General features: G+C 35.7%; 1 protein-coding gene, 1 long non-coding RNA gene and 4 other non-coding genes across 6 annotated transcripts; 1 reads left to right on the forward strand and 5 right to left on the reverse strand.

Moving 5' to 3' along the window:
- Positions 1 to 16850: 16850 nt before the first annotated feature.
- LOC110792974 (F-box protein CPR1-like) lies at positions 16851 to 18863 on the forward strand. Its single transcript, XM_021997796.2, has one exon. It carries the CDS (start codon positions 17240 to 17242, stop codon positions 18314 to 18316), a length of 1077 nt encoding a protein of 358 aa, XP_021853488.2. The 5' UTR covers positions 16851 to 17239; the 3' UTR covers positions 18317 to 18863.
- Positions 18864 to 23649: 4786 nt separating this feature from the next.
- On the reverse strand, positions 23650 to 25640 carry LOC130459456 (uncharacterized). Its single transcript, XR_008918851.1, has 2 exons — positions 25331 to 25640; positions 23650 to 23911 (listed from the first exon to the last, which is right to left on the reverse strand). It is a non-coding gene; the product is annotated as an uncharacterized lncRNA (long non-coding RNA).
- On the reverse strand, positions 24149 to 24246 carry LOC130460484 (small nucleolar RNA Z103). Its single transcript, XR_008920341.1, has one exon. It is a non-coding gene; the product is annotated as a small nucleolar RNA Z103 (small nucleolar RNA).
- Positions 24513 to 24608, reverse strand: LOC130460509 (small nucleolar RNA R44/J54/Z268 family). Its single transcript, XR_008920366.1, has one exon. It is a non-coding gene; the product is annotated as a small nucleolar RNA R44/J54/Z268 family (small nucleolar RNA).
- LOC130460563 (small nucleolar RNA SNORD96 family) lies at positions 24679 to 24772 on the reverse strand. Its single transcript, XR_008920417.1, has one exon. It is a non-coding gene; the product is annotated as a small nucleolar RNA SNORD96 family (small nucleolar RNA).
- On the reverse strand, positions 25325 to 25437 carry LOC130460515 (small nucleolar RNA Z107/R87). The gene has a single exon (XR_008920372.1). It is a non-coding gene; the product is annotated as a small nucleolar RNA Z107/R87 (small nucleolar RNA).
- Positions 25641 to 25984: the final 344 nt, after the last annotated feature.

Below are 25984 nucleotides of genomic sequence, written 5' to 3' on the forward strand. Positions count from 1 at the left end.
TTTCTTCCCTCGACTTCTCCGTCATTCTTTCTCATCTCTCTCATCTCTTTCGTGTAACTTCTTCGTCCTCCCTCCTCAATTGCTGGTCGATTTCGGCGGTGGTGTACTTGGAATTTTGATACGAGTCAGGTACTGCTGTTTATTCCAAGTTTGTGTTGTTTTTGTTCGAGTTTTAAAGTGAAAAGTTGAAAATCCTAATTTCTTAATTTGAATCTGAGCTTTGTGAAGTCAAAAATTTATATAAAAATATTTAATGCGTTGAATTATATGGTAAAGTAGTTAAATTAGTTAAATGTTTATATGTTTAATATCTTGATTTCTATGTTTAATTGTTATTTGTCTTGGTTTCTATGTGAAAGTAGGGTTAATAAATTTTTTAAGTGGCGGTTGAGTAAATTAATTTATTAGTTTAAGTGAAAAAAATACATATCTTGAATTAAGTAAATGAAAATGTTTCCTTTAATTAAATGTTAAATTAATTAGTTAAATGCAATTAATTTGGTATGTCTTTTATTTAATTAAATACATGTTAACTTTTAAATGTAATTAAATCTGGTTTGTCTTGAATTAAATAAAAGAGAATGATATGGTAACTTTTATGTAATTAATCTGGTTTTTTGTTTTAATTTGAACTAGCTCTTGAGCCCGTTCAAAGACCGGGCAATTTTATATATAAGGATTATTTAATCGTCTTTTAAAGTTCTAATTTTAGCAAGGGTTTGTTACTTTAGTGAGAATACATGATTTAAATAGATGTACAATTTGAAGGTTAAAATATTATATAAATAAATTTAATGGTAAATTCATATCGAGGGTTAAAGAGGGAGATGGGGTGAAAATGTTGATGAATAAATGTATTAAATAGTGAATTGATGTTGAATGACAATAGTAAAGTGGAAGAGACGTTCGAGTTGTAAAACAACAACAAACGGAAAATTGAAAAAACTAAATTTTGATGAAAGAAGAAGATGCCACGTGTCATCTAATAAGCTATGGTTATGCTTTTTAAATACTAGGTATAGACTAGGTATAGATGATATAATTGAAATGTTTTTGATTGAGTATTTATTGCTAAATTTTAAATTTTAGTTGTGTAATCTTGTTAATTTGATACGTAGTATTGTTTGTTCCTTATAAAAACCCCAAATGTAAATAGAAGGCATTAAGTTAAAGAGGTCTCTTAATTTGAACAATGAAATTGATAAAAGAAGATAAAAAGAATACAGTTGAACCCCTTACAAAAATTCAACAATGTTGAAATTGGTAGAACGACCCTTTAGGCTTACGTGATAGGTAAGTTGATTTGAATCATCGTAGTTGAATGATATTAGTAAAAATCTTGGCAAAGAAGATTGATTAATTCTGATGAAGTTGAAGTTGTGATGTTATTTCATTAATAGAATGGGGCGCAAGAAGGGTGCTACCAAGGCAAAAAAAGTGATGCTTCTAAGAAAACTAGGGGGGTAAGGCTTTGATCTTGTTATTATAATATATTATTGTTTGCGTCCCCGTGATCTTGTCTTTTTTAGTTTGTGGTTAATTCTTGTAGAGGACTAGTACCATAAAAAAAATCTTGGGAGAGATACCAGGGCAAAAACCAAGTGTAGTATCTAGGGTGAAGAAAACTGGGAAAATTAAAAGTAAGAGTGCGTACGTCTTTGATGATGACTGTGATGCACTTGATGTTAGTGGAAATGGAACATCGGAAGACAGCACCGAAGATTCACCACAAATTCATCGTGTGGTGATTCCTCTGAATCCTCGGATTCCAAATCCTATGCATCATCTGATTCCTCTGAGTCATCGGAATGGGAAAGGAGGAAAATAAAGAAGAGAAAATAAAAGGAAAAGGAAAGGTGAAGAAGGAAAAATTGAAGGATAAAAGGGTGAAGGTAATCCATTGAACTTTTCAAATTGTTTGAATATTATGTTGATATTGAATACATAGTCATTTGTTATTATTTATGAATAGATTATGAAGAGTAATGAGGAGTGTCAGTAGACCTGTCAAAATTCAACCCGACCCGAAAACCGACCCGAACCCGACCCAAAAATACTGGGCCCTGAACAAGATTTTGTAACCCGTAACCCGATTTTATCCGAACCCGAGCAACCCGAAAAGTAATGGGTCAAAATCCGACCGAACCCGTTTTAGACCCGACCGATTGAAAATCATTGTATTTATAGTAATAAATGAGATTATGAGAAAATTTAAGCATAATAAACACGTTCATTTTACTATTGCTGTGTATAATACTTCCTCCGTCCCAGATTAGTTGTTACACTTTCCTTTTCCGTCCGTCTCAAATTAGTTGTTACAATTCTAAATTAGGAATGACCTCACAATTATTATATTGTCTCTTTCTTCCCACTAATTTTTTTTTGTCCCCACACCCTCTCTCATTCAATTAAAAAAAATACCCAACTAACTCCTATTACATCTACTTTTTCAATAAAATTACAATTGATAACCAAACAACCACTTATCACCTAAAACTTTGTGCAAATGTAAGTGTAACAACTAATCTGGGATGGAGGGATTATGATTTTAATTTGAATTATATGTCATTTTATGGTTGAATTTGACTAAATATAAACTTGTGTAGGAAAATTTGTTAATTTGTGTCCATATTTGGTATATTTATCACCTAAATTAATGAAAATATAATGCGCGTTTTAAAATCTCTCAACCCGTTGGGTCGCCCCGAACCCGAAAGTTCTGGGTCTTGAACAAGCATTTGTTAACCCGAACCCGAAAGTGGCCGACCCGATTCAACCCGAACCTGAAAATAATATTTTACAACCCGACCCGACCGACCCGTTTAACAGGTCTAGGAGTGTGTGAAGGCTCGTTCCCGTGTCGTGAAAACTCATTTTAAAATATTGGGAAAGGTAAATAATGTACACATCTTAATTTGTGTAGGGTAGTTTAAATTTAAATTTAAATTTATTGACAAGTAACATAATTGTGTAGGCACCTAACATAGTATATCGAGTGAAAGCCTTTTTGGATATTGTTAGTAAGTTTTACTAGTCTAGAAGGGATGAAGTGAGTAGGATGGGTTTTGGTGGGTTATTAGAGATGAAGTTGATGAAGTTACCCCGTAAGTTCTGTTATTGGCTGCTGGCAAGGGTTGAGAGTGATGGGTAAGTTGAATTTGGTGATGGAAAACTACGTCAATATAGTGCAGGAGATATTCATAGGATTTTATGTTTGCCAAATGAGAATAAGGTGGTTCCCGATGGGGTAGATTTTAAGAATGTTGCAATGGATTAAAGATCTCAAGAGATTTTGAAACAATTTGGAACAAATTTGGATAAACCTAGTTAGGAGGTTGTGTTGCTTGTGCATGCTGTTGAAGGCTGTGTGGGAGAGAGAGACGCAGAAGGTGGTGTGGTGTCATTAAGCACCAGTAGGGATAAGAAGAATTTCAGGGATGCCTTCTTGATTATTGTTTTGGGACACATTTTTCCTACGACGATGTCCACAAATCTGTCATCAAAATTAGTGACAGCTGCTTCAGTTTTTGAAAAGTCTGAAGAGTATGACTGGCGTTTCTTTGCATTTGGGTGGCTGATGGAGCGGGCTAATAGATTTGCTGAGAGATTCATGGAAGAGGAATATGTTGGTGGTTGTGGAGGGTGCATTGTGGCCCTAATGGTAAGAATACTGTTTTCTATTCTAAACTTTTGCATTTTGTAACTTTCGAATAATTTTTTTATTGATTGTTAACCTTTCCTTAATGTATTTGTTTTATAATTCATGTTTATTTAACTGTGTAAATATTTTACCTAGATCGATGGGATCTGCCACCTCTACAAATGAATGTGTTACCTAGAGTAGAGGTTTGGGATGACAAAGAAGTACCGCAGAAGGCTATTGGAGAGGATAGGAGAAGAAATGGTGACTTTGGTAAATTGTCGATAAGATTTTAATGAATTATATGGTATAAATGTAGTTGTTTATGCTTGAAGTATGAAACTGATTTGTTTACATAAAATGGCAGTCCTGTAAAAGGTTGCATCGAGTAGACCATGAGATTAGGAGATTCCACGATTCAGGTAGTTTTGTTGAAGGTCAGAAAACTCCAGCAATTGACCAAGAACATGTGATGGTGTCCCGTCGACCAGAAGCAAACTTGGGGGGTTCCCTTGTATCTTATTTTGCTCAAGAGGTATATATGTTATCATTTTTGTATAATAGTGTTTGATATTTAGAATGGTGTCTTGAATTTATTTTGGTTGTTTTGGTGATGTTGGTTGTAAAGGTATATCAATCGTTCAAACCCCAATTAGAGAGGTTAATATTGGATGATGTGTCTCTTCGAGGCTGTGTTATTGGTTCTGGATTATCATGAGGTGGCCATGGGTTTGATAGTGGTGGGCAGCGTTTTGAATATGGCACTTCTGTAGTAGAGCCTGGTTTAGCTAGGTGCAAGAGTTATAGGTGATGGTGATGGTGGTGCTGCAGGTGGTGGTGGTGTTGCTGGTGCAACAGGTGGTGGTGTTGGTGATGTTACTAGAGGTGTAGTTGTTGGTGGTGTAGGGCTAGGGGGTAGTGATGCTGTAGAGGGTAGTGAGGGCAGTCAAGCTAGAGTTAGGATTGAGCCTGGGCCTTGTAGTACCACTTCCAACCCAAGTTGTAGGAGCGAGTTTTCGATTAAAAATAATAGTGTAGATGAAGTTATACGGGGAAATGATGATTTTGTTAAAAGTTCAATGAATTTAGAAGTTGGAGTGTATAAATTGATAGGAGATGTGGCAAAGGTGTCAAAGGAAGTGTTGAGTGATGAGATGATGGGTGACAGTAGTAGTTCTTCAAAGGGCCCGAATACTAGAAAAGGGGCACCTGAACTAGGTGAACATGGTTGCACAAAGGAAGAGAACAACTCTAGGACGGGAGAGAAGAGGGTTATTAAACCAACCAAATGTGATTCCGATGTCAAGACCTACTACTCGTAGGCAACCTACAATGGAAATGCGCCTGATAGATTTTATTCGAAGTTGGCGCATGATTAAAAACCCCGACAGGTATCAATTTTTTCTGTGCTTGAGTATTTTCATAATATGCTATACTATAAGTACATATACTAATTGGTTGACGCATTTGATGTAGCCCTGGGGGGAAATTATGATTTCATGTGATGGGGTTGTTGCTGATCAACGAGATTGTCACGCTACCTTGGTAGTAACACAAAGTGTGAGCTCTGTATATGTAAGGATGGATTCTTAGTTATACACGAAGATGTGGAGAGAAAAGGAATTCGCGGGGGAGGAGTAGACGGATATTGGTAACTCCTGATTACGCGGCAATATTTTATTTTTGTTTAGACAAATCATATTTTATAGTTTATTTATGAAGTAGAATATTTTTTTGTTGTAGACTTTTGTGATGGAAGGCAAAGATGCATCTCATGACCTAGCTAGAAAGTACGGAGAGGTTCTGAAGGACATTCCATTGTCAAATGTACGTGTGGTAAGTTTATATAACAAATTTCTAGAGTTTATAAATTAGGGATCTTGTCTGTGCGTAATTAACAATTTATACTATAAATTGTCGTAAACAGATCTTCATACCTGTGTTGGCGGACAACCATTGGTCGTGTCTATGCTTTGACGTGATGGGAGGCGTGTTAAGAGTGATTAACTCCTTGTACTCTAATCTCGTAGAACAACATAGTGCCATCTTTAACGATCTGGTATAATTCACTACACCTTTGTTAGTTGATATTTACCTTGTGTGTTCTTATTAAACTTAATCTAGTGTTATTTGATTGATGATAGGTAAACGCAATGGATGTAATGCTACATATTTGGTTTGGGGTTGATTGGGTAACTGAAAGGATGCAAATTTGGAGTGTAGAATGTAATGAGATTGTTGGTCGTACTGATAAGTGAGTAATCTGTTACTTCTTGTTTCTGGTTGTTTGTTCGTTTGAAAGGTGTAAGGGTAGTATGTTGAAGTATGATTCGTTTTAGTTTGTAACATGTAACTTTAATTTATGAATCATGGATTTTGTGTATGGCCTGTTTTCTAGCCAAATTTGTGCCATCAAATATTGAGTTATGTTCCACCATGAGAGCCCATCAAATTATCAACTGACTAACTACCATTGGCCCATCAAATTCAGCATTGGTCAGGTCCATCAAATTAGGTCCCAGATTTAGCATAACATGAGTATGGATCAAATTTCTAGCATTGGTCAGGTCCATCAAATTAGGTCCTAGATTTAGCATAACATGAGCATGGATAAAATTCCTAGCATTGGCCAAATTAAATCCTAGCATAGCCCTTAACTTAAGGGAATATGGGTGAATGCAACCCAATGTGCTGTAAAATGATTATGGGTCAAAGTCCTTTGCATAAAAGCATGGGACATAACCCATGTAAACCAAAGTAAAACCGCATAAACTTGCAAAATTTGAATTTCAATGTTTAAAGGAAAACACACTAATATTAGAAATAGTTTAGTTGAACACACAATATCATGGGACACAACTCTCCCCTTTCAAAATAAGAAAGTTAGACATAATATTAGGATAATAAAAGCCGACAGAAGTCCAATTTATATTCCGATTACATGATTACTACAAACACGACACAGAAGTCTGTCCTCCACCTAACATCTCCTCCGGCTACCGCTTTAGTCGATTGTCGGATCGTCGTAGTCAAATCCGTGCATATTTTCGTAAGTCCACTAGTTTGTATCGTCTTCTTCTGCATCCGGAAGCCTACTTGTCTGTTAAGATACTATCCTCCTTCTCGGGGGCTGAAAGAGTGACTGCAAAGCATACGACATTTCTACTAGTCAGTGTTGATGCATTGGAATTTATTCATACGAACAAATAGTTAAAAAGTTCCTTCAAGAATGGCACTTTCCTAACTAGAATGGTACTTGCGTAACTCTAATGGTATGTTTTAATAGTAGTGGTGTTTACTAAAATGACACTTTTAATTTTTCACTATAGTAACATGCGAAACTATCGTAAGTAGTAAGGGCCATGGGATTACCTCAAAGCGGATATTAACGATCTAATCTAGTTCATGATAACATTTATGCCCATAAATGGGATCAACATCCTCGTTACCCCAAAACATCAACACACCCCCCACACGTCCTTGCTAGCCAAATTGTTTGTATTTGTACCTTTTCGAAAAATGACTAGCAACCATAGACACAGCAAGCCACTACACCCGGCACTCGAAAATAAAGTCAGGGAGGGGGTTGAAAGCATTGTATATCTTTGTGAAATTTTCAACAAATGTTGAACGTGTCTCCCCTCTAGCGTTCCAAAACACAACCTTAGACCCGTGTGGCACCTGAATTAGGTCGTCCGGGTATTGTTGGGCGTCACCATACACGTCAAATTGATGGTATCTAGTCTTCCTTTTACAGCTGCATTTATGGTAAACATCTACATTAATGTGTGTCATTTTGGTGTTAACCTTCATCACGTGGAGTGTGTCAGTGAAGGAACCGATGAAAAGGTGACACGGATTTGCCATGTGTAGGGGGAAGCAATACTCAGGGGTGGCAACTGTGTCGATGATGGGAACTGGATCTATGACACCAACCAAGAAGTCCGGCACGACCTCGTCTTCGACATCGTGGTTTTCTGCTCCATTTGACAAACAACTCAACAGTTGGATTGTCTTTGAGATCCTCCATTTAAGGCTTGTAAGCTTCCTAGATGTCACCGTCCCCGGTTAACATGAAATTTCCTTGGAGGGATGGTGTGGTAATCATTGGATTTTCTTTGAAAGTTTGAATCACACTCATTAAAGGGATGCGGTTCCACAATCCACGATCCGCATCATTATCATGGTAGTAGACAATGTTGTTTATGTTGTTTTCAGATGGTTGGCCGAGTGTCGGGACAAAGTAAAGACAATTTTTTGGGTGATAATTCAAACGGTTGGAGTAGGAGTTGTTGATTTGGTTTATCGTTTGAAAATGTAGTGGATTGTTCATCCGAAAAAATGGAGGTTGTGGATGAACTACAATAAAAAGAAATGGAGGAAATAAACAAGGAGGACTCAAGAAACACCAATAGGATAAGAAAGAAAACAGAACGTAGAAAATAATTATGGTATTTGTAGAAGGTTTTTGGATTTAAAGATAAGGAATAAGGCATGGGATAAAAAGTTAATTTGTCCTTTTTGGATTATAGGATGTACTCCTTATACTTGTACTAGGTAATGATTGGTCCAACAAAGAATATTGTCCTTTTTTATTCTCCAATATATGTTATGCAATTATTAGATTCTAATTTAGATAATGGTGTAGATTTTCCTACACCATAACTCACATTTTATATCAAGATTTACACATAAATGATTCCAGCCTTATTAATTAGTACCATTTTCTGATAACTTGTACCATATTTACGGAATAAAAGTATCATTTCACGTCCAACACCATTAGTTGTTAATAAATAATACCATTATTGTTCACTATATAATACTTGATAACATGTTATGTTCATCATTCATATGCCATAATACAAGAAAAATTCCATAATAAATCGAATATTAGAGAAAACTATGGTTTTTTCTAAGTCGAGGAAAAGTTCTAAAATTGGGAAAAGTGTGATAACCAAGGTTGAAGAGCTAACGGAATTTGGACATTACGATTTAAAGGTTATAAGTGGTTACTTCCCTATTCAACGTCGTAGTAAGTAGAGCTGGAAAAATCTGACACGACACGATAACACGACATGAACTGGACACTAAAAAAGCGGGTTAGTGTCAAGGTTTACGACCCGTTTAATTTAACGGGTCAACACGACACGATACGTTTAATTAAATGGGTCGTGTTAGTGTTGAGATCCTCAACACGAAATTAACACGGTTTAAACCGATAAGAAAAATCAACCAATAATTTGATGTATTCGGTTACAAACCTTATAATAAAGCCAACTTTATCGAACAAACACGACATGAACCGGACACGAAAAAATGGGTTAATGTCAAGAGATTATGACGCGATTAGTTAAATGAGTCAACACGACACGACACATTTATTAAATGGGTCAGGTTAGTGTTGAGACTTTTCCAACCCGTTTATATGCGACATGAGCACGAACACGACTCGACACGACACGTTTGCCAGCTCTAGTAGTAGGACTTGCATTCAAGACTTTCAAATATCAACGATTGCAAGGGATGGGTACAACGTAGTTCAAGGTTTAGATTACCATCCTGACTATCATTTTTTTAACCCGATGAAGATTGACAATGCTCGTTACTTCCGGAAAGAAGCATATGAGTTTATGTTTTACCTCCTTCAAAATTTTAAAATATCTATGTTTTCAACCTTGAAAAACTACACACAACATTGGCCAGGTTCCGAACTTTTTCGAATTTCCACCGTTATTTAATAAAGTTCTTCGAGCTTACCATGCCTATGCATAATTGGGAGATCATGGCAATAAACCTACAAGTGGAGGAGGTGGAGCTAAATGGAAACTATTGGGGAGTTTCATTACTAGGAATAATTTTTAAAGTCGTTCATCCTTGTGAAGAAGTTCAATTGAGTTTTGAGGTCGAGTGGTTGAATTTTTCCACCAACGAACCAATGGAGATATTAGAAGATGACGAGGAGTATATGGTTTTCAAAAGTAAAATGTTTGAGGTGAATGAGATGAATGAGATGGAAAATCTTAACTTTATCGGATTATCAACCATCCGATCATGAGACTTATCCAGTAGATCACTTGGGAAAACTACACATTGCTCAACAAAAACATGATGAAAAAATTTATGCTAGTGACCCATATTTCAGGTGTCAAATCTTTTTCTGATTGGTCGTCAGACGAAAGTGGTGATGCGTAAGGTAGTAGTAGTAAATTACTGATGCTGATTCTTAATTAGATTACATGTCTAACTATTAGTATGTGTAACTTTTTAACATCCAAGTATTTGAATTTTAAAACATGATGTGTAATCTAACACACTTTGTTCCCATGTACTAAATTTAAGTACCATTTTCTATTTTATACGTACCATTTTTGTTATATTTTAGTATCATTTTGTATTTATTTAAGTACTAGTTTTGTTGACAAGAGTACCATTTTATTAAGCCTTATACCATTTTCTCGTACGGTACACGACAAACATTTGAGGTCGTCAAGGGAATAATACAATTGGCGTTTAGTGGACGGTACAAGAAGGAGGAACTTTTTACCAGCCAACTCTTGTACGGACATGACAATCACGTTGACATATCAAATATGTTATTTCAAAATAGAGCATCATAATAATTTATTTTTGGACTTATCTAAGAGAAGAATATTGTGGTTGCTTTATGGGGAAGACAATTTTGTAAGACATCCAATAGTTCAAATATTCTTTCATTAATCTTTGAAATATTGCTGACTTGTTTTTTAAAAGATACCTCATACCCTAAATTTTAATGCATTTTACACGAAATTCTTGGTTTTGTTAATTTTGTGTTTACCATGTGTTTTAAATACCATTTAAATATAATCAAGTACCATTTTATCATTATTTGTCACATATAACTAAAGATAAAACCTTTTAAATTAAATAAGTACCATTGATCACAAATTAGAAAATTTGTTTGAGTTTTTTGGCTTTGTTACACGTTAGTCTAGGTCACTTAAATTCGGTGTTGAATTTAAATCCAGTGTTGAGTTTTTTTTCTTTAATACTATTCGTGGATAATTAGGTACCATTCACTTTTATTAGTACAATTTTGGTTGTATTGGTGCTACATTATAAAGCATAACACCATTTAAATTAAATCACTACTAGGTCAAATGCATGGGACACAAGTGTCGCGTCAATATACTGTATTTTTTCTAAAATTATTCCTATAAATGGCAAAAGTCTTGAACATTAGATATCTTCACACAAAATATACTACTACATTTATAGTGAGTGTTTCGTCCATTGAAGTAAATTTAATGGAATAAGTGGGTTATTGCTTTAGTGTGACTCTGAACAATCAAAACATGATCACTATGGTAAGATTTCATTACGTACATCTTGTACATATTCGTTTTGTCGTTGGAATGCATTTTATTTAATCAAATTTTGTTTTGTCTATAGCCGGTACCGAACAACCCAATGTACAGACTAGGTTCTGAGTACATCTCCAATATAACGATACGACGGGTGAATTCAGATATAGTATGCGAAATAAAGATAGTATCAGACCCCCCAATATCCCCTAACCATGACTTCTCTTACTTACCAGAAGGGAGTATGACGTTTCGGGATGGATGGAGTAATTTCATCGTGGAAAAAATTACATGGTAGGGGATAAGGTGGAATTTTCATACATAGGCAACACAACATTCAAGCTATATTCAACGAGGGGTGGAATTAGCCTTGATGATTGTCTAGTTAGTGAAATTTAACAGACCAGAGCCATAAGGGGCCCTAGACAACGGTGGTTAGCTGTCGAGGAATTAGTTGGTGGAATTCAACAGACCACAACCGCAAGGGCCCTAGACCACGGTGGTTAACTGCCGAGGAATACTCTTTTAATGCACAATGCTACTTGAAGTATTCAAGATTGCCTAATATCTCAATTAAATTAGTAATAGTTAAGTCATAACAAATTTTTATTTAATATGTTTTTGTAACCAATGTTTTTGTAGACTATACCACGGGAATTTGCGAGAAGTTACATTAGGCCGGAAAAGTCGGAGGTTGTTCTAATGAATCTTCATGGTCCTCATCATGGTGCCGAGTTTTATTTTTACAATAACATTTGTTTGCTAACATGTTTTAATACTATAACTTAGTGGCCTTGTAATAACATTGAAGAAGGTGATGTGGATTCCTTTAAAATGGAAGATGATTGGGAAGGAGATGCGTACGCGTTTCGTGTTAAAGTTTTTTTTCCCTTTGGAAGGAGATGTTTGACCGGATTATGGTCTTTTACAATAAATTAATTTATCGGGTATAATGTTTCATTTTCTATGTATTTAATAATAGTGATGCATAATGTTTAAATTTTATGTACCTTTCACTATAATAAAGTACCATTTTATTAAAATTAAGTACATTTTACTTGAAATTAAATACCATTTAATATTAGACGATACCATTTCAGAAAAAATGAGTACTATTTTCCAAACAATGAACAAAACAAGATAAGAAAGGCATGTCCTTTTGATTTGTTCGAGCGGAGAAAAACAAATCTGACATCTCGGACCTGAAAAAACAGACATAGAGATGCTATTTTTTTTTCAGAGAGGAGAATCAATTCTAACTTCATGTTGAATGATCTTTTATTTATTTAAATAATTTTACTTTACCCACAATGAAAGTCAAAGGTTCTCATGAGACTATTTTTGTGTTGTGGGGTTTAACGACTACAGGGCCTAATTGGTTTCAAACGACCAAAATGACTAAACCCTAACTTCTGGTCATTCTCACCACCATTCTAATTGTTCTTAGCCACCCTCATTTTCTCTCTCCTCGCTTTTCTTTCTTCAAGCTTTCTCTCTTTAACAAGATCCACATTAAACTACTAACTATTACTTGGCGAATCACGCGATGGAAGGTAAATAATTGTGTAATTGTTGGGTATCCTCGACGAGGTTAGGGAATTGCTGACTGTGGTGGACCTATGGGATTACGCTGCACAACCGACAATCACCTTCGACCGTCTCACGGTTGAGTTCTTGGGTTCACTGTACCTACACCCGTTCACCCACACGTCCTTCCCACCTGTAATATGCACCTGCCCAGACGTCATATGTACCCACACGCCCTGTCCAGGCGGCATATGCACCAACACATCCGGTCAAGACAATAGCGACAGACGTATCTCCTTCGTCCTAACCAACAACATTTTCACAAGGACAAAAACAGAGATGCGGGATATGTTTGGCTGGCAAAGTACCGATTGCCTACCAACATCTCCAAGACACCCTAAATACTACAAACACAAGTTTTGGGAAACACTTAAAACCATTCCACAATATGACCCACATACAACTTATGCAACACAAACCCATAATCCATCCATACGGATGACTTTCAAAATTATGACAACCACTTTCTTCGCATGGGACTTATCGGTGGACTTGGTGTACGAGGAAGATCTGTACTACATATTTCTAATGGTCCACGGCCATTGGAATCCTAGGTCATTTACACCACCCGACAACATGGCCTGGCTTCTTGACTACCTTATTCGTCTGAAAGAGAGGTGGTACCCAAACAGCGGAAACACAACTCGGGAAAGACTCGGTATCGATGGAATAGTCAGCAACATAGAAATGCATGTTAATTCTTCCACCAAGTTTATTAGGAAACTTAGTCCAACGTCTCCCCCATTAAAGCTTGTTGCCATCCAACACATAAACTATTTTGAATACGGGTCGTACGATGGAAAGGTCAGGTGGCTAGTTAACTGAGACCCGTACTATGCTCTCCCTGACAGTGATATTATTGGTGTTTGGCCAAGACGCAGCCTAACTCCTCTACCTAATATTGTATGTTACCGACAAAGGTTGGAGCATGGAGACTATTTCGGTAGAAGTGGTCGTGCATAGGGATGTCGACTGATATTTGCTTATCCGCTAGATTTTCAATATTTTTTAGATTTTAACAACTTTGATTTTTAGATGTAATGTACTTTGTATAATGTCATGCTACTTTTCAAAATAAAATGGTGTTGTTTATATCTAAATGATATTTTTCAAAATAAAATGGTGTTGTTTATATCTAAATGGTACTCTTTACATGTCAATGGTACTTTTTACTAAGGTACTTTTTACTAATAAATGGCACTCTAAACATTTAAATGATACTTGCTTCAAAATAAATGGTACTCTTTATTTTAAAATGGTACTATGTACACTTAACCACCCCTTCTAAAAAGTGCAGCTATTAAAATGGGCCTTGATTTGTGGGGCAATGTAAAATGGGCATAAATTTCGAGTGGACCAGCTAATTAATAAAAAGGCGTTGATTTATGGGGAATAAAATCAGAGTGGACCAGCCTACCACAACCAAATATTAAGAAAATAAAAGGCCAATACAAGTAGCATGGGCCATAATAAGCAGCATGGGACATAATAAGCAACATAGGCCATACTAAGCAGTATGGTACTAACAAAATGGGACATTAAAAAATGAAAAATAAATTGTTAACTAGAAAGCCAATATGAGCAGAAATCAATGGGCCTTGCAATGACTGGGACTCGATTGTCCTAAGAAAAACACTAGTTCAAATAATAATTCAATCACGCAAGTATTTACGATTATTACAACTTCGATTAAATGAAATAAACTGAAATGCAATTCAACCTCAAGTTTTATTATAAACTACAAACTTTGCCATACAATCATATTTCTCCTTCACCCCGGACACAATATTTCCGATGAACAACGACAGTTGAGTTGTTGACAACGTAGAGGCACCCAAAACAGAAGGTCGTGGATCAAACGGAGTCGAAGAGGAGGGTACTCGAATACTCATGTTGTATGTGTTCCCCAAATTCAACCCCTGGCTCGATTCACCATACTCCACCTAACCCATCTACTGTGAGAAATAAATGACCTTCCCAACTCCTTTTTCAACATAACTACCACCACCACCTACAACAGGCTCTATGTATCCAGCCACAGGTCTATTCAATGACCCAACACCAACATCAGATTGGTATTGTTGACCACATAGTTGTTGTGATTGTTGTGGATGAATACACCGTTGTTCCGGTTCACTATAGGGTTGTTCTTGTGGATGTTGAGGATGAAAATAGGTTGGTGTGTTTGTAGAGGATGAAAAAAGGGTTTTTGGTGCGATGGTTGGGGATGAACATAGGGTATTTGTTGAGATTGTTGGGGTCGACCATTAGGTGGTTGTTGAGATTGTTGGGGTTGATGGCCAAAATACCCGGGAGGTAAGAGGGTTGCAGACTGAGAAAAGTACCTAATGGAACCGTCTAACATTTGTATACCTCCAAGAATTTGTTGTAACACCTGAAAGTGAAGTTCACATAAAAAGCTAACCAATATTAACTTGTCAAAATCAATATCCAATATATTGTCAAAATAAAAAATATTGTACGTGTTGGGGGTGGCTGGTGGCTTCCGTGGACCTACTGGGGGGATGGCTGAGGGGGTTGTTGTTCCGCAACCTTCTTGCCCTTCTTAGGAACAGCTTGATTTCGAGGAGCTGCTGGCTTTCGTGGATATGCTTGCTTCCTTGGAGCTGGCTTCTTCGAAGGTGGCTTCGTCGGAGCATCGTCATTTGGGGTAACAAGATCATTTTTGGTAGGATCATCCTTTTGGGCATCATTTTGGGTCATCTGGAGGTCTCTTTGGATACTTAGTACATGACCTATACAGGTAGCTAGTAATCTTGTGAGCAGGTGCGGGAGGCTTAAAAGGATCCAACATAGGCAAACACTAGTAGAAAAAACCTCAAGTGCTTGGGGAAAAATGCCCTCAAGTGCTGGTGATTATGCCCCCATCACTTGGAGGTGAAACACTTTATAATATTTCAAGTGCTTGGGGTCAACCGCTTAAAACCCAAGCACTTGACTTGTCAAGTGCTTGGGTTTTAAGAAAAAACCCCAATCATTTGTATCTAGAAAAAAATTAAAAATATATATACTCCGTATTTTTTATTTTTAAAGCTTTAATGATCAATAAAGAATAACGTATAGATAAATATATTGTTTCTTATTAAAAGTATGTGCATAATACAAATGATGCAGAAAAAACATATCTAAACTCATAATTCACTTGTATACAAGACCCTAAAGTATTACATAACCCTTGTTATAGAAACATGTGTGCTTGGCTTTACAATGTCATGGATCGAATACATAATTAGATAACACGATTGGCTTGATGCCCGGAAAGTTGTCATAATGTAACTGCAAGATCTGCAATACTAGAGACGCCCTAACCAGTTGAGCTCATAAGTAAACTACATATAATAAAGAAGGACATACCACAAGCATACCGTGCACCGCCTTCATGCCTGACAACAAAGAAAAAGCTAATGTTTTAACCATAAGAAACTATGGTTTGTTAGCTAGTTAGCTAGTTGATGCAAAATACATACTGAACCAAAACTATTCAATGTACTTGAATATTTAAAGAGACAGTTGGATCCGTAAAATACTTTAAAGGTCTAAGTGCAGAACTGTTGAAAGCATGGACCATGTCTTTGTACTGTAAGGAAATAGAATGCCTCGCATGTATTTTCCGATTTCCTTGCGAGCCAATTTCAATTTTCCCATTGATGTGGTGTGCGAACTATTTTAATCTCACCGTTTTTCACTCGTGAGGATTTTTTTCCCCACGGATATGCTATAAGATTAACGGGAAAGTAGCTCAATTAAATCCATGTAAGCATATCCAACTTGGCAAACCTTACATGTGTATATCACTGTTCATTTTCAGTTTCCTCCCAAAACTAATTTCATTTACATCTTATCTTTTTAGTTTGGCATAATGTGTGTTGGATCAAAAGGTCTTGCGCGCACAAGGTGCATAATAAATTTATTGTACACCAAGATAACTTTTACCCCTTTTCTCGTAACTTTAACCTAGTTTTGATTAACTTTTATATTAGTAAAAAAAAGTTGATAGAAATGATTAAATGATTAATTTTATACATTATAAGTGATTTTGAAGAAATAAGTTTTACTAAAATGAAAAAATTAATCACTTAAAAATAGACAACTTTTACATATATAAGCTTAACTTTTAAGCATTTTGAGTTAACTTTTACTTCGGTGTACAATATTTATTGTACACCCATTGTAAATATGAATTTGTGGTGTTGAATTTTACATATCAGATATGTAAAAGTACTTCCTCGGATAATGGGTGGCGATGAGGATGTGGATAAGGGGCGGGGATAAGGACAAGGTGTGGGGTTAAGCTATATTTCTCCCCTCTTTTCTCGACCTCTCCTTCAATAGTTCTATCAGCGGGTTTCATCCACCACCTCCTTTACAAATTGCACCCGATTTTGTCTGTCAATTCATTGCAGCAACTTTGCAACTTAACTTCTCTGGTAACCTCGTTCCTCTTAATTACTCTAATTTGTATTTGTTTTTTTATTGGTAAATTCATATAAACCCTAGATTTCTCTGAAATTCGCGTTTAATTTCTTGTAAACCCCTAATTTCAATGTAGATTCTTCTCCCAGTACATCAATCAAAACCCGATTTTTGTCAGATTTTGTTTATTAATTTTTCATAAATCCTAATTTTCAATTGGATTACATTAATCATGAGTTTTCCTGTAGAGATAATCATCGACATTCTCCTAAGATTGCCTGCAAAGTCTCTTATACGGTTCAAGAGTGTGTGCAAATCATGGTATGAATTAATCAACGGTGTTGATTTTGTCAATCGCCATTTAGAACGATCGCTTGCCACCCAAACCAATCTTCACTTCGTTTACAATGCCCATGATACACTTTGTATGGCCGATTTTGACAGTTTTAATAAACCAATTGAACTCAATTACCCTTTCCGTGATAGTGTTATGGTGGTGGGATCATTTAATGGCTTGCTATGTCTCCAAAGTAGTAATCAGCGTCCTCTTGTGATTTACAACCCAACCACTCAAACCTACAAAAAACTCCCGTTGTTGGGGAAAAGCGCCTCGTTTGATCACCTTAGATCAATGTGGCATTTTGGGTTCGGTTATGACAGTATCGCTCGGGACTATAAATGTGTGAGTGTTATTCAATGTGGTAATGGTAATGGTTACAGAATGGGTCCTTTTGAGAATGAAGTCATGGTTTATAGCTTGAAAGATGATTCATGGAGAAAGGCTCGTACTCCTAGTGTTCCTTTCAATTTTGGCTATCGGAGAAATGTGTTTGTTAATGATTCTATTCATTGGGTTGGCGGTGTAAATGAGAATGTGGCTATTGTTGCCTTTGATTTAAGGGATGAAACTTTTAGCACTCTGCCAATTCCTGATTGCGATTCTTTGAATCGTAGGGGAATGTATGTGGGAATACTTGATGGGTGTTTGTGTCTTTCGATTAGCTATAATGAGCTTCGTGACTCTGACATATGGGTAATGAGAGAGTATGGGGTAGCTGGATCCTGGACCAAGTTATTTTCCATTGCTAAGCGCAATGGCCACGATGCAGTGGAGAGACCTGTTTGTTATTCCATCAACTTAAAGGAATTGTTTGTGCATATGAGTTTTATTTGCGAGGTTGCTTCCATTAATTTGGATACAATGGAAATTAGCATTGTGAAGGGTCCTGATTTCAACTTTTGCACGAATGCCCATGTTTGTGTAGAGAACCTTCTTATGCTGGAAGATAGTAATTGTGAGTGGACATGAAAAAGAAAAGGGGTCAAGAAAGAATAGCAAGAGATGAACTAACATTTGATCTTCGATCAGAGAATATCTGAGAATCTCAGGCTGCAACCTGATTTTCTCCTCATTTCATTGATATTACCAACCTGATGTTCACAGCACTTATTTTGTTCACTGGCATTTTGGGTTAGACAGAATTGGCCCATTTGCTCTATTTCAAAAAAAAAGGCATTTATATCATATTCTACAGTACGTTGACAAGGCTTTCTCAGAACACTCATAAAACAAAGGTGAACTATTTAGAACGGAAAATGAAGGTAAACTAAGGTGGTTGTAAGGAGGTTGAATGGGCGATGTGGTGGTATTATGACGAGAAGTGGTAGTGTTATGAGGAGAAGGAAGGAACGGGGAAACTATTGCATCCAAATGAGGGTAAAATTCACATTAGTTTGACTTTTATTATCCCTTAATGTATTAACCTCGATCCAAACATGTTAATTATTACCCTCTTTTATCTTAAAGAGTGGGTTCTGTTTTGTGGTAATAAAGTACTTTGTTTATTTTTCGTTTATTTTTCGTTTTATACTAATTTTTATTAAAAAGATATATGTTTAATGAAGTAAAATAAGTTTTTGCCATGCGGTGATGGGAAAATTAGAGAAGTTACTATTTATTCGACTTACAAAAAGATTAGTTCAGATCAGGAGGAAGAAAGTTGTCTCTCAAAAACTCTCTCTCTACCTTTCCTCTAAGAAAGCCCAAACACCTAAACCCTAGCTGTCGCAAACTCGCTGGTGGTCGAGGCCTTATCGGCCGCCGACAAGCTTGTGTGCCTCTGGTAGTAGTAGTTTCGTCGTTGTGGCTTGTCGTTCTTCTCCTCTTATTAGCGGCAATTGTCCGGAGAGAGAAGAGGAAGACAGAGTCAAGGCTTTCACCGTTGCGCTCGCTTCTCCCTCCTCTTAGTGCCCTACTCTTCTCACCGGATATTAGGGGTAATTAGTTTCAAGTAGAGTAGTCAGTTCACCAAACATGCGACGCTCGGCCACGTTCAGATTGGAGGATTGTTGGCTCGAATTTTCAACCACCGACCCCTAATTCAGATCTATCATTAACTTCGTCGCCGATAATTTCGCTGATAAAAGGTAAAGTTTAGGGTTAGGGTTTCTATTTTGAATTAGGAAGTGGTAGTTATAAGGTTGAGATTCAACTTTTAGGGGTTTTTTGTTCAATTCGAGGTTTTCTTAGTCGCCGCCGTCTTGTAGTGTCGGAAAACACCAATCTTGACGGTAAAGGTAAAGGCTCAGAAACAAGTTGGCCAATTTCGTGTCCCCGAGGTTATTGTCAGGGGCTTGTTTCCTCTGTCTATCCTCCTTGTTCTTTTGGTTTAGTGGTATCTTGTTTGTTTTGTTAGGTTTTGCTATTTTGGTATGATGTGCTGATTTGGGTAGTACTAGTTTGGTCTCCTTTTGGTTTGATGTCAGGGGCGGAACTATAGTACCCCGTAGGATCCATAGGGACCCCATTATTTTTGAAAAAAAAAAAGTATGCATTTTGGAAAAAAAAAGTAAAAAACCTATATTTAAACAGGAAAAGTAATACGAAGTAATGAGTAAGACAATATATTATGGGAAAGTGGAAAAGTGGGACAATAATTCCCACATCACAAATTCTTATTTACAATGGGTGTACAATAAATATTGTACACCGGAGTAAAAGTTAACTCAAAATTCTTATTTACAATGGGTGTACAATAAATATTGTACACCGGAGTAAAAGTTAAACATATATATGTAAAAGTTATCAATTTTTCAGTGATAAATTTTTTTCATTTTAGTAAAACTTATTTCTTCAAAATAACTAATAATGTATAAAATTAATCATTTAACCCTTTAAAATATTTATCTATCAATTTTTTTTACTAATATAAAAGTTAATCAAAACTAGATTAAAGTTACAAAAAAAATGGTTAAAGTTATCTTGGTGTACAATAAATTTATTGTACACCTTGTGCGCACAAGACTTTTTGTTCCCACATTCCAATGTTCACGTGAATGACTGAACGGTGAATCAACATTCCAAGAATCGTAATTAATATTTCATTCAATAAAAAACTAAAAAAAAACTACTCGTAAAATAGTAAAACCAAAACCCAAAATCAAAGCTCTTCTATTCTCTTTCTCAATTCCAAAACCAACGACTCCAAACCCTTCAAGGCTCCAACATCTCCTCTCCCAGATGTTGTAGCTCGCCTGCCGGGCTGCCTTTCCATTGACACCTTGCCGGTTATGCTGTTTTCGCCGCCTAGCTGATCTCCGTTATCGACCCCTAGAGTTTTATCATCCCATGTTCTCATTGTATTATCCTCTTTACTCTTAATTTTTCAATTGTTAATTAGTTTTTTGTAAATTAAATTTTAGGTGATTAATCATAGAATTGATTAACCTTTTAGTGTTTGGATTATCCTGATTAATTGATTCGTTTTTTCTTCTTCTTTTGATAGTTGATTAGTTGATTAACATATTCTCATGGTTTTTATTTTCTCCTACTGTTCTAGGAGTTTTCTCTTACAATCACATAGACCAATTTATGCAATAAAGTAGTTGTCTATATTAGGAGTGTTTAGGATTGAAAAGTTTTATGTTTCACTTATTACATTTATCAATGGTTTGATTCATTTTCGATATTTCGGCCCTTGTTTGCAATGATTTGATTTATTTCACGGAATGGAAAACCATCGTTGACAATTGTACTTTTTTGCAATAATTTTCATTGGCTAATTTTCTTATATCTATTTTGGTTTTTGAAATTGGTAGGTGACTTTTAAATTTTTTGCCCAAGGAGTATTAAATTTGGACTCCCATTTTATAATTCTGGGTTTACCCCTGGACGTACTAGGTATGCATGTCTATGTTGTACGTTAAAGCTAATGATGGAGTTGGGTTTTGTTTACTGGTTTAACAAGTCTTTGGACGGTGAAGTCCTCTCACCCTCCAAAGGTCGGATGTCGAGTGTTTGAAGTCCCCTCACCCTCCAAAGGTCGGATGTCGAATAGGGAGTATTTTGGAGGATTTTACCATATATGAATGTGGTATGCGGGTGTATGTGCTAGGTTTTATGATCAGGAAGGGAGTAGTAAGTTTTTGGAAGGGCTTATGTTCTCGGGTTTTGATTGTTGTTTGGTGTGGAGGATTAAATTTGATTAATCCTCAATTTAGGTTAGTGTTGAGATATATTCTCAACACTTTCATAATCTTATATATGAGTGTTGCTCCTCATTTTTTGAGGATACATAGCAGGCTAATCAAGTTAGGTTTGCTGACTCAAGAGAGTTGTGTGCATAATGTCTCTCCAACTATCCCGTGTCATATGTACTATTCCGCTTCTTTTCTTGTCTCTGAAATACCACTTGTTATTCATGGAGTTTTTTAGTTTTCCCGGTCGACCTTCAACTCCGCCTCCTATGAAAAAATCACAACCACAAGTGGCTTTGGCACGATAAAGTCCTAGTTGGTGGTGCAAACAAAGTCCAATCAACAATCAAGGGCCATCACGAGAGGATCGTATTACCTTTATGTTTTTCGGCATTATGGTTTTTACTTGTTTTAGTAGTTTGTAATAGTCTATAAAGGCCTTAGTGGTGTACTATGATCCTAGTTTGTAATGGTCTATCAGCATTATGGTTTCAATTTATGCAAATTTATCCTGTGTCCAAAAAACAAAACAAAATGATTAGTTCTCCACAATTTTAGGAATTTAGGATTTCGACCAAAATATTTGTGGAATTTAGGATTTCGACCAAAATATTTAAGTTGAAAAAGAAGTTCATCAAATCGTTATCAGGTACCCTTTGTTTGGTCGATGTTGCATAACATTCTGAAAGCTTGATACTACAAGAATTAGGATGTATTATGCGTTAATCGTGGCTACGATCTTAGCAGTGTGTGAGATGTAAAGCCTCTTTTCAAGGGGTCGTTCTGTTCACCAGTTTCAAGTCCAATAAGTTTAGATAAGATCTCTAATAAAGTCTAATAGAGATCTCTAATAAGAAGGCACCATATGTGAAGAATATGTTTATTTTTGCCACTAAGAATGAGTTACAAATGGAAAAAAGAAAAATGTTCGAAAAATCGAAGCAATTACATGAAAAATAGCAATGAATTACACTCTTATCGTGCACTTGGACTCAAAACTGAAATTAGAATTTGAAACATAAATTTAATTTAAAAGGAACGAATTGTGAGCAATGAATTAAATTGATCAAGGGCAAAATGAGAATTTCTTTTGCTACAATGTGGTAGGCCATTGCGAAATGCCAATTTCAACAATATTGAAATTGGCATTTCACAATGGCAATCAGGGTTAATTATGGGTTAATAGATTAGACGTTAATGATTAACGGTATTAACGTCCGTTAATGTTCTTTTGTCAAACCCGGGGTACTAAATGCATTTTGAAAATTTTAAGCTTGTGTTTGGAAACATGTAATTCATTTCAAATGATAGAATTCAAATCCGGGAACTGAAATATAGGATTTCAATTCCTAATTTAGTGTTTGGAAAATTTTAGGAATTCAAATTCCATAATTTCTAATTTACCAAATTGTTTGAAAAGTTCAGATTTCAACAAAATTTAATGAAATCAATTGCATGTCAAATTTAGTTGGATCCCTATTGATTTTTTTTTTTTTTTTTGCAGAAGGCAGAAGCATCAATATTTTATCAAAATTTGGGGAAATAAACCCAAAGTCTAAGAACTTTTTTCAAAAATAATTCTCAATAATAAAGATCAAAAATCAGATTTGTCTTGGATACAAGATGAAATCACCATTTTTTGGTCCACTACCTCTTTTCCTCCATATTTCTCTCCTTGAACTTGGTGGTGGCAGAGGTAGTAGGGGTGGCAGTGGTAATGGAGGAGGAAGAGAGTAGGTACAAGATAGGAAAGAGAATTTTGAGAAGGTTTGCTTCTCAATGAGGAAGAGAGTAGGTACAAGTGCTAGAGAATTTTGAGAAGGTTTGCTTCTCAATGAGAAATTTCAAATGGCATGCTATAATATGTCATTCCCAATTTAATTTTGGGCTTTTGTGAATACTTTTGGAATTGGGCCAATTCCTATCATTTCAAATTTTCTACTTCCCAAAGAGATATTTGCCCAATTCCAAACATAACATAAGGGTATTTTGTTCATTTCTTTAAAAGTGTTTGATAATCGAAGCATTACATGAAAAATAGCAATGAATAATTGAATACAGGTATGATTTTGTTTGTTAACAAATGGAGCGGAATTGGTCTACAACTTTAAACTACAATTGATTACAAAAAATATCCTCTCACTCACCACACACAACAAAAAAATATCTTCCCAAAACAAAAAAGAACAATTTCATTTGCAAGTTCGTGACTAAAATTACAAGTCTACGATTCAATTGACTTGAAGTCAATCAAGTCACTCTATTTTTACAAGTATAAATAAACTTCATTATAATGGGATCCCAAAACACACTGATCATGCCAAGATTGGAGAAGGGAGATGCTCAGAAGCCAATCGATGATTGTTCCCATAAAATTTCAACAACTGAAGACCACTGTGATAGGGTGGATGTGCTAAACATCATTTAGCTATCAAGCAAAAACCAAGGCGGGATCAGGAGGATGCATCAAAGCCAGTTAAGGAGAGGAAGTTTGTATGCATTGTCAAAAAATTTACAAACTAATTAAATTTGTGAACATTGTTTATTGTCAAAATCTTCCAAGTTCTTGGCTCAATCAAATCTCCCACAGCAGTCTTTTTTTGCCAAACTAGTCAAAAACAACACCTGATAAACAATGTCAATTGCATACAAATTGGTAAAAGAGACGGATCAGAAATCTGGCTTGACTTCTCATAAAATGAGAAATAAAAACGCTCAGCGATTTCAACTTCGTTCATCTGGGGAAATAATCATCATTTCCATCTCTTAAACCCCAAAATTCAACAAATAAACATTTATTTAAAACCAAATGTAGGAACATCTGAATGCATCAACCATTACAAAATGGAAATGCCAGAATATCAATTCCAAACAACTCTTGGCAACGTACAGCGCTAAATGTGCTATGAACAAAGCACATCAGAGACTCTAATTTATTGCCGTATTCCCTACAACAATCATCTATACTGCATAAGTCTAAAAACTATTTTAATCAATCACCTAAACTAAGTAAATCATAAGATTAGTGAAGAGCATCAAAGAGATTCCCATTTAAGACAACTCAACATGGATTCACTCATTAAGAGTTTCTGATGTCCCTGTCTAGTTTTATCATCATTTGCACTCACTAATTTTGATTAATAAATTTTAAAAACTGATTTTCATAATACAAATTAAAATAAAAAGTCCAAAAACAAGCCTCGGAATTGCAGAATTTTATCAACAAGGCCTTGTAAAGACCATTCAGTCCCGAAAGATGGTGTTTTTTAACTGATTTCATCACAGGCTAATCAGAATATATCCTAAATTTGTTTAAGAAAGATGCCAATCCTAATTTCAATCTCCGATTTCAATCAAATTCGTTGAAATAGAAGATTCAGAAACAACGAAATAAATTGATTAACTGAAGGAAATTTAAATGATTTGGTTGAATAAAAATTTGAGAAATGTCGACTCTCATGGCCTGTCCCAAAAGATTAATGCAGCAACGCCGCTACTCAAGGCAATGGAATATGAGACCGTCAATTTAACGGAAAATCCTGACGGATTCTCAACATCAAATTGAACTTAATTTGTGACGTTTTTACTTTGAGATTTACAAATATCATTAGACTTGCCTCAATAAAATTGTAAATGAGATTTTCGGATAAATCTCCGTCACATAAAGTTGGTTAACCAAAAACTATTTTCAAATTGAAGAAACAAATTAATTGAAATAGAGATACGGGAGCAACGAAAAGTGCATAATTATATATTTCATTGGTTAATTAATTTTTAAAATAGGGTTTTGTAAAAAAAAATTGAAGTTTGAAGACAACAAAGAGATGGAATGGGGAGAGAGGATTACTCAGTTCAGCGGGTGTGTCGACACGCAAAAAAATCATCCTCAATAGAGTGAGAAATTCCTGCAATACGGTCTGTTGAGCTTGAATTTTGTGAGTCGTCACTGTAATTCTCCACCAAATTTTGAACAAAAACCTAATTTTAATTAAAACTGGAAAAAAAAGGAAAAGAATTGTAATTATTTGATGATTGAAGAGATAAAAATGAATAGAAGAGAGAGAAGCGATGAATATGAATTAAACAGAGCTGGAAGATGAATTTATAGGAGAGACATTGAGCTTGAATTAGGGTTTTAACTTTTAAGAGCATGTCAAACACTTCTGTTTTGTTCTTCAACCTAATAAAATATACTCCCTCCGTCCTTTAATACTCGCGTTATTTTTCTTTTTGGACTGGTCCTTAATGCTTGCACCGCTTCTGTAAATGTAAACTTTATATATATATAACCCAGCTCCTGAGGGTATTTAAGTAAATTAATTTTTTGTGTCCACCTTTGAATTGACGATAATACCCCCACATATTCACATTCAACCCTTCCTGACTTCCTGCTCTCCTCCCTCTCTCTCTCCTCCCTCCTGTTTTCTTCTTCTCTCCTCCCTCCTCCTAATCTAACTCCCAACTTTGATTCCAAACCCTAGAAAATCACTGGGTTTGAACG

Source organism: Spinacia oleracea, chromosome 4 (assembly GCF_020520425.1).
Source record: "Spinacia oleracea cultivar Varoflay chromosome 4, BTI_SOV_V1, whole genome shotgun sequence".
In the NCBI taxonomy this organism is placed as follows: domain Eukaryota; kingdom Viridiplantae; phylum Streptophyta; class Magnoliopsida; order Caryophyllales; family Amaranthaceae; genus Spinacia; species Spinacia oleracea.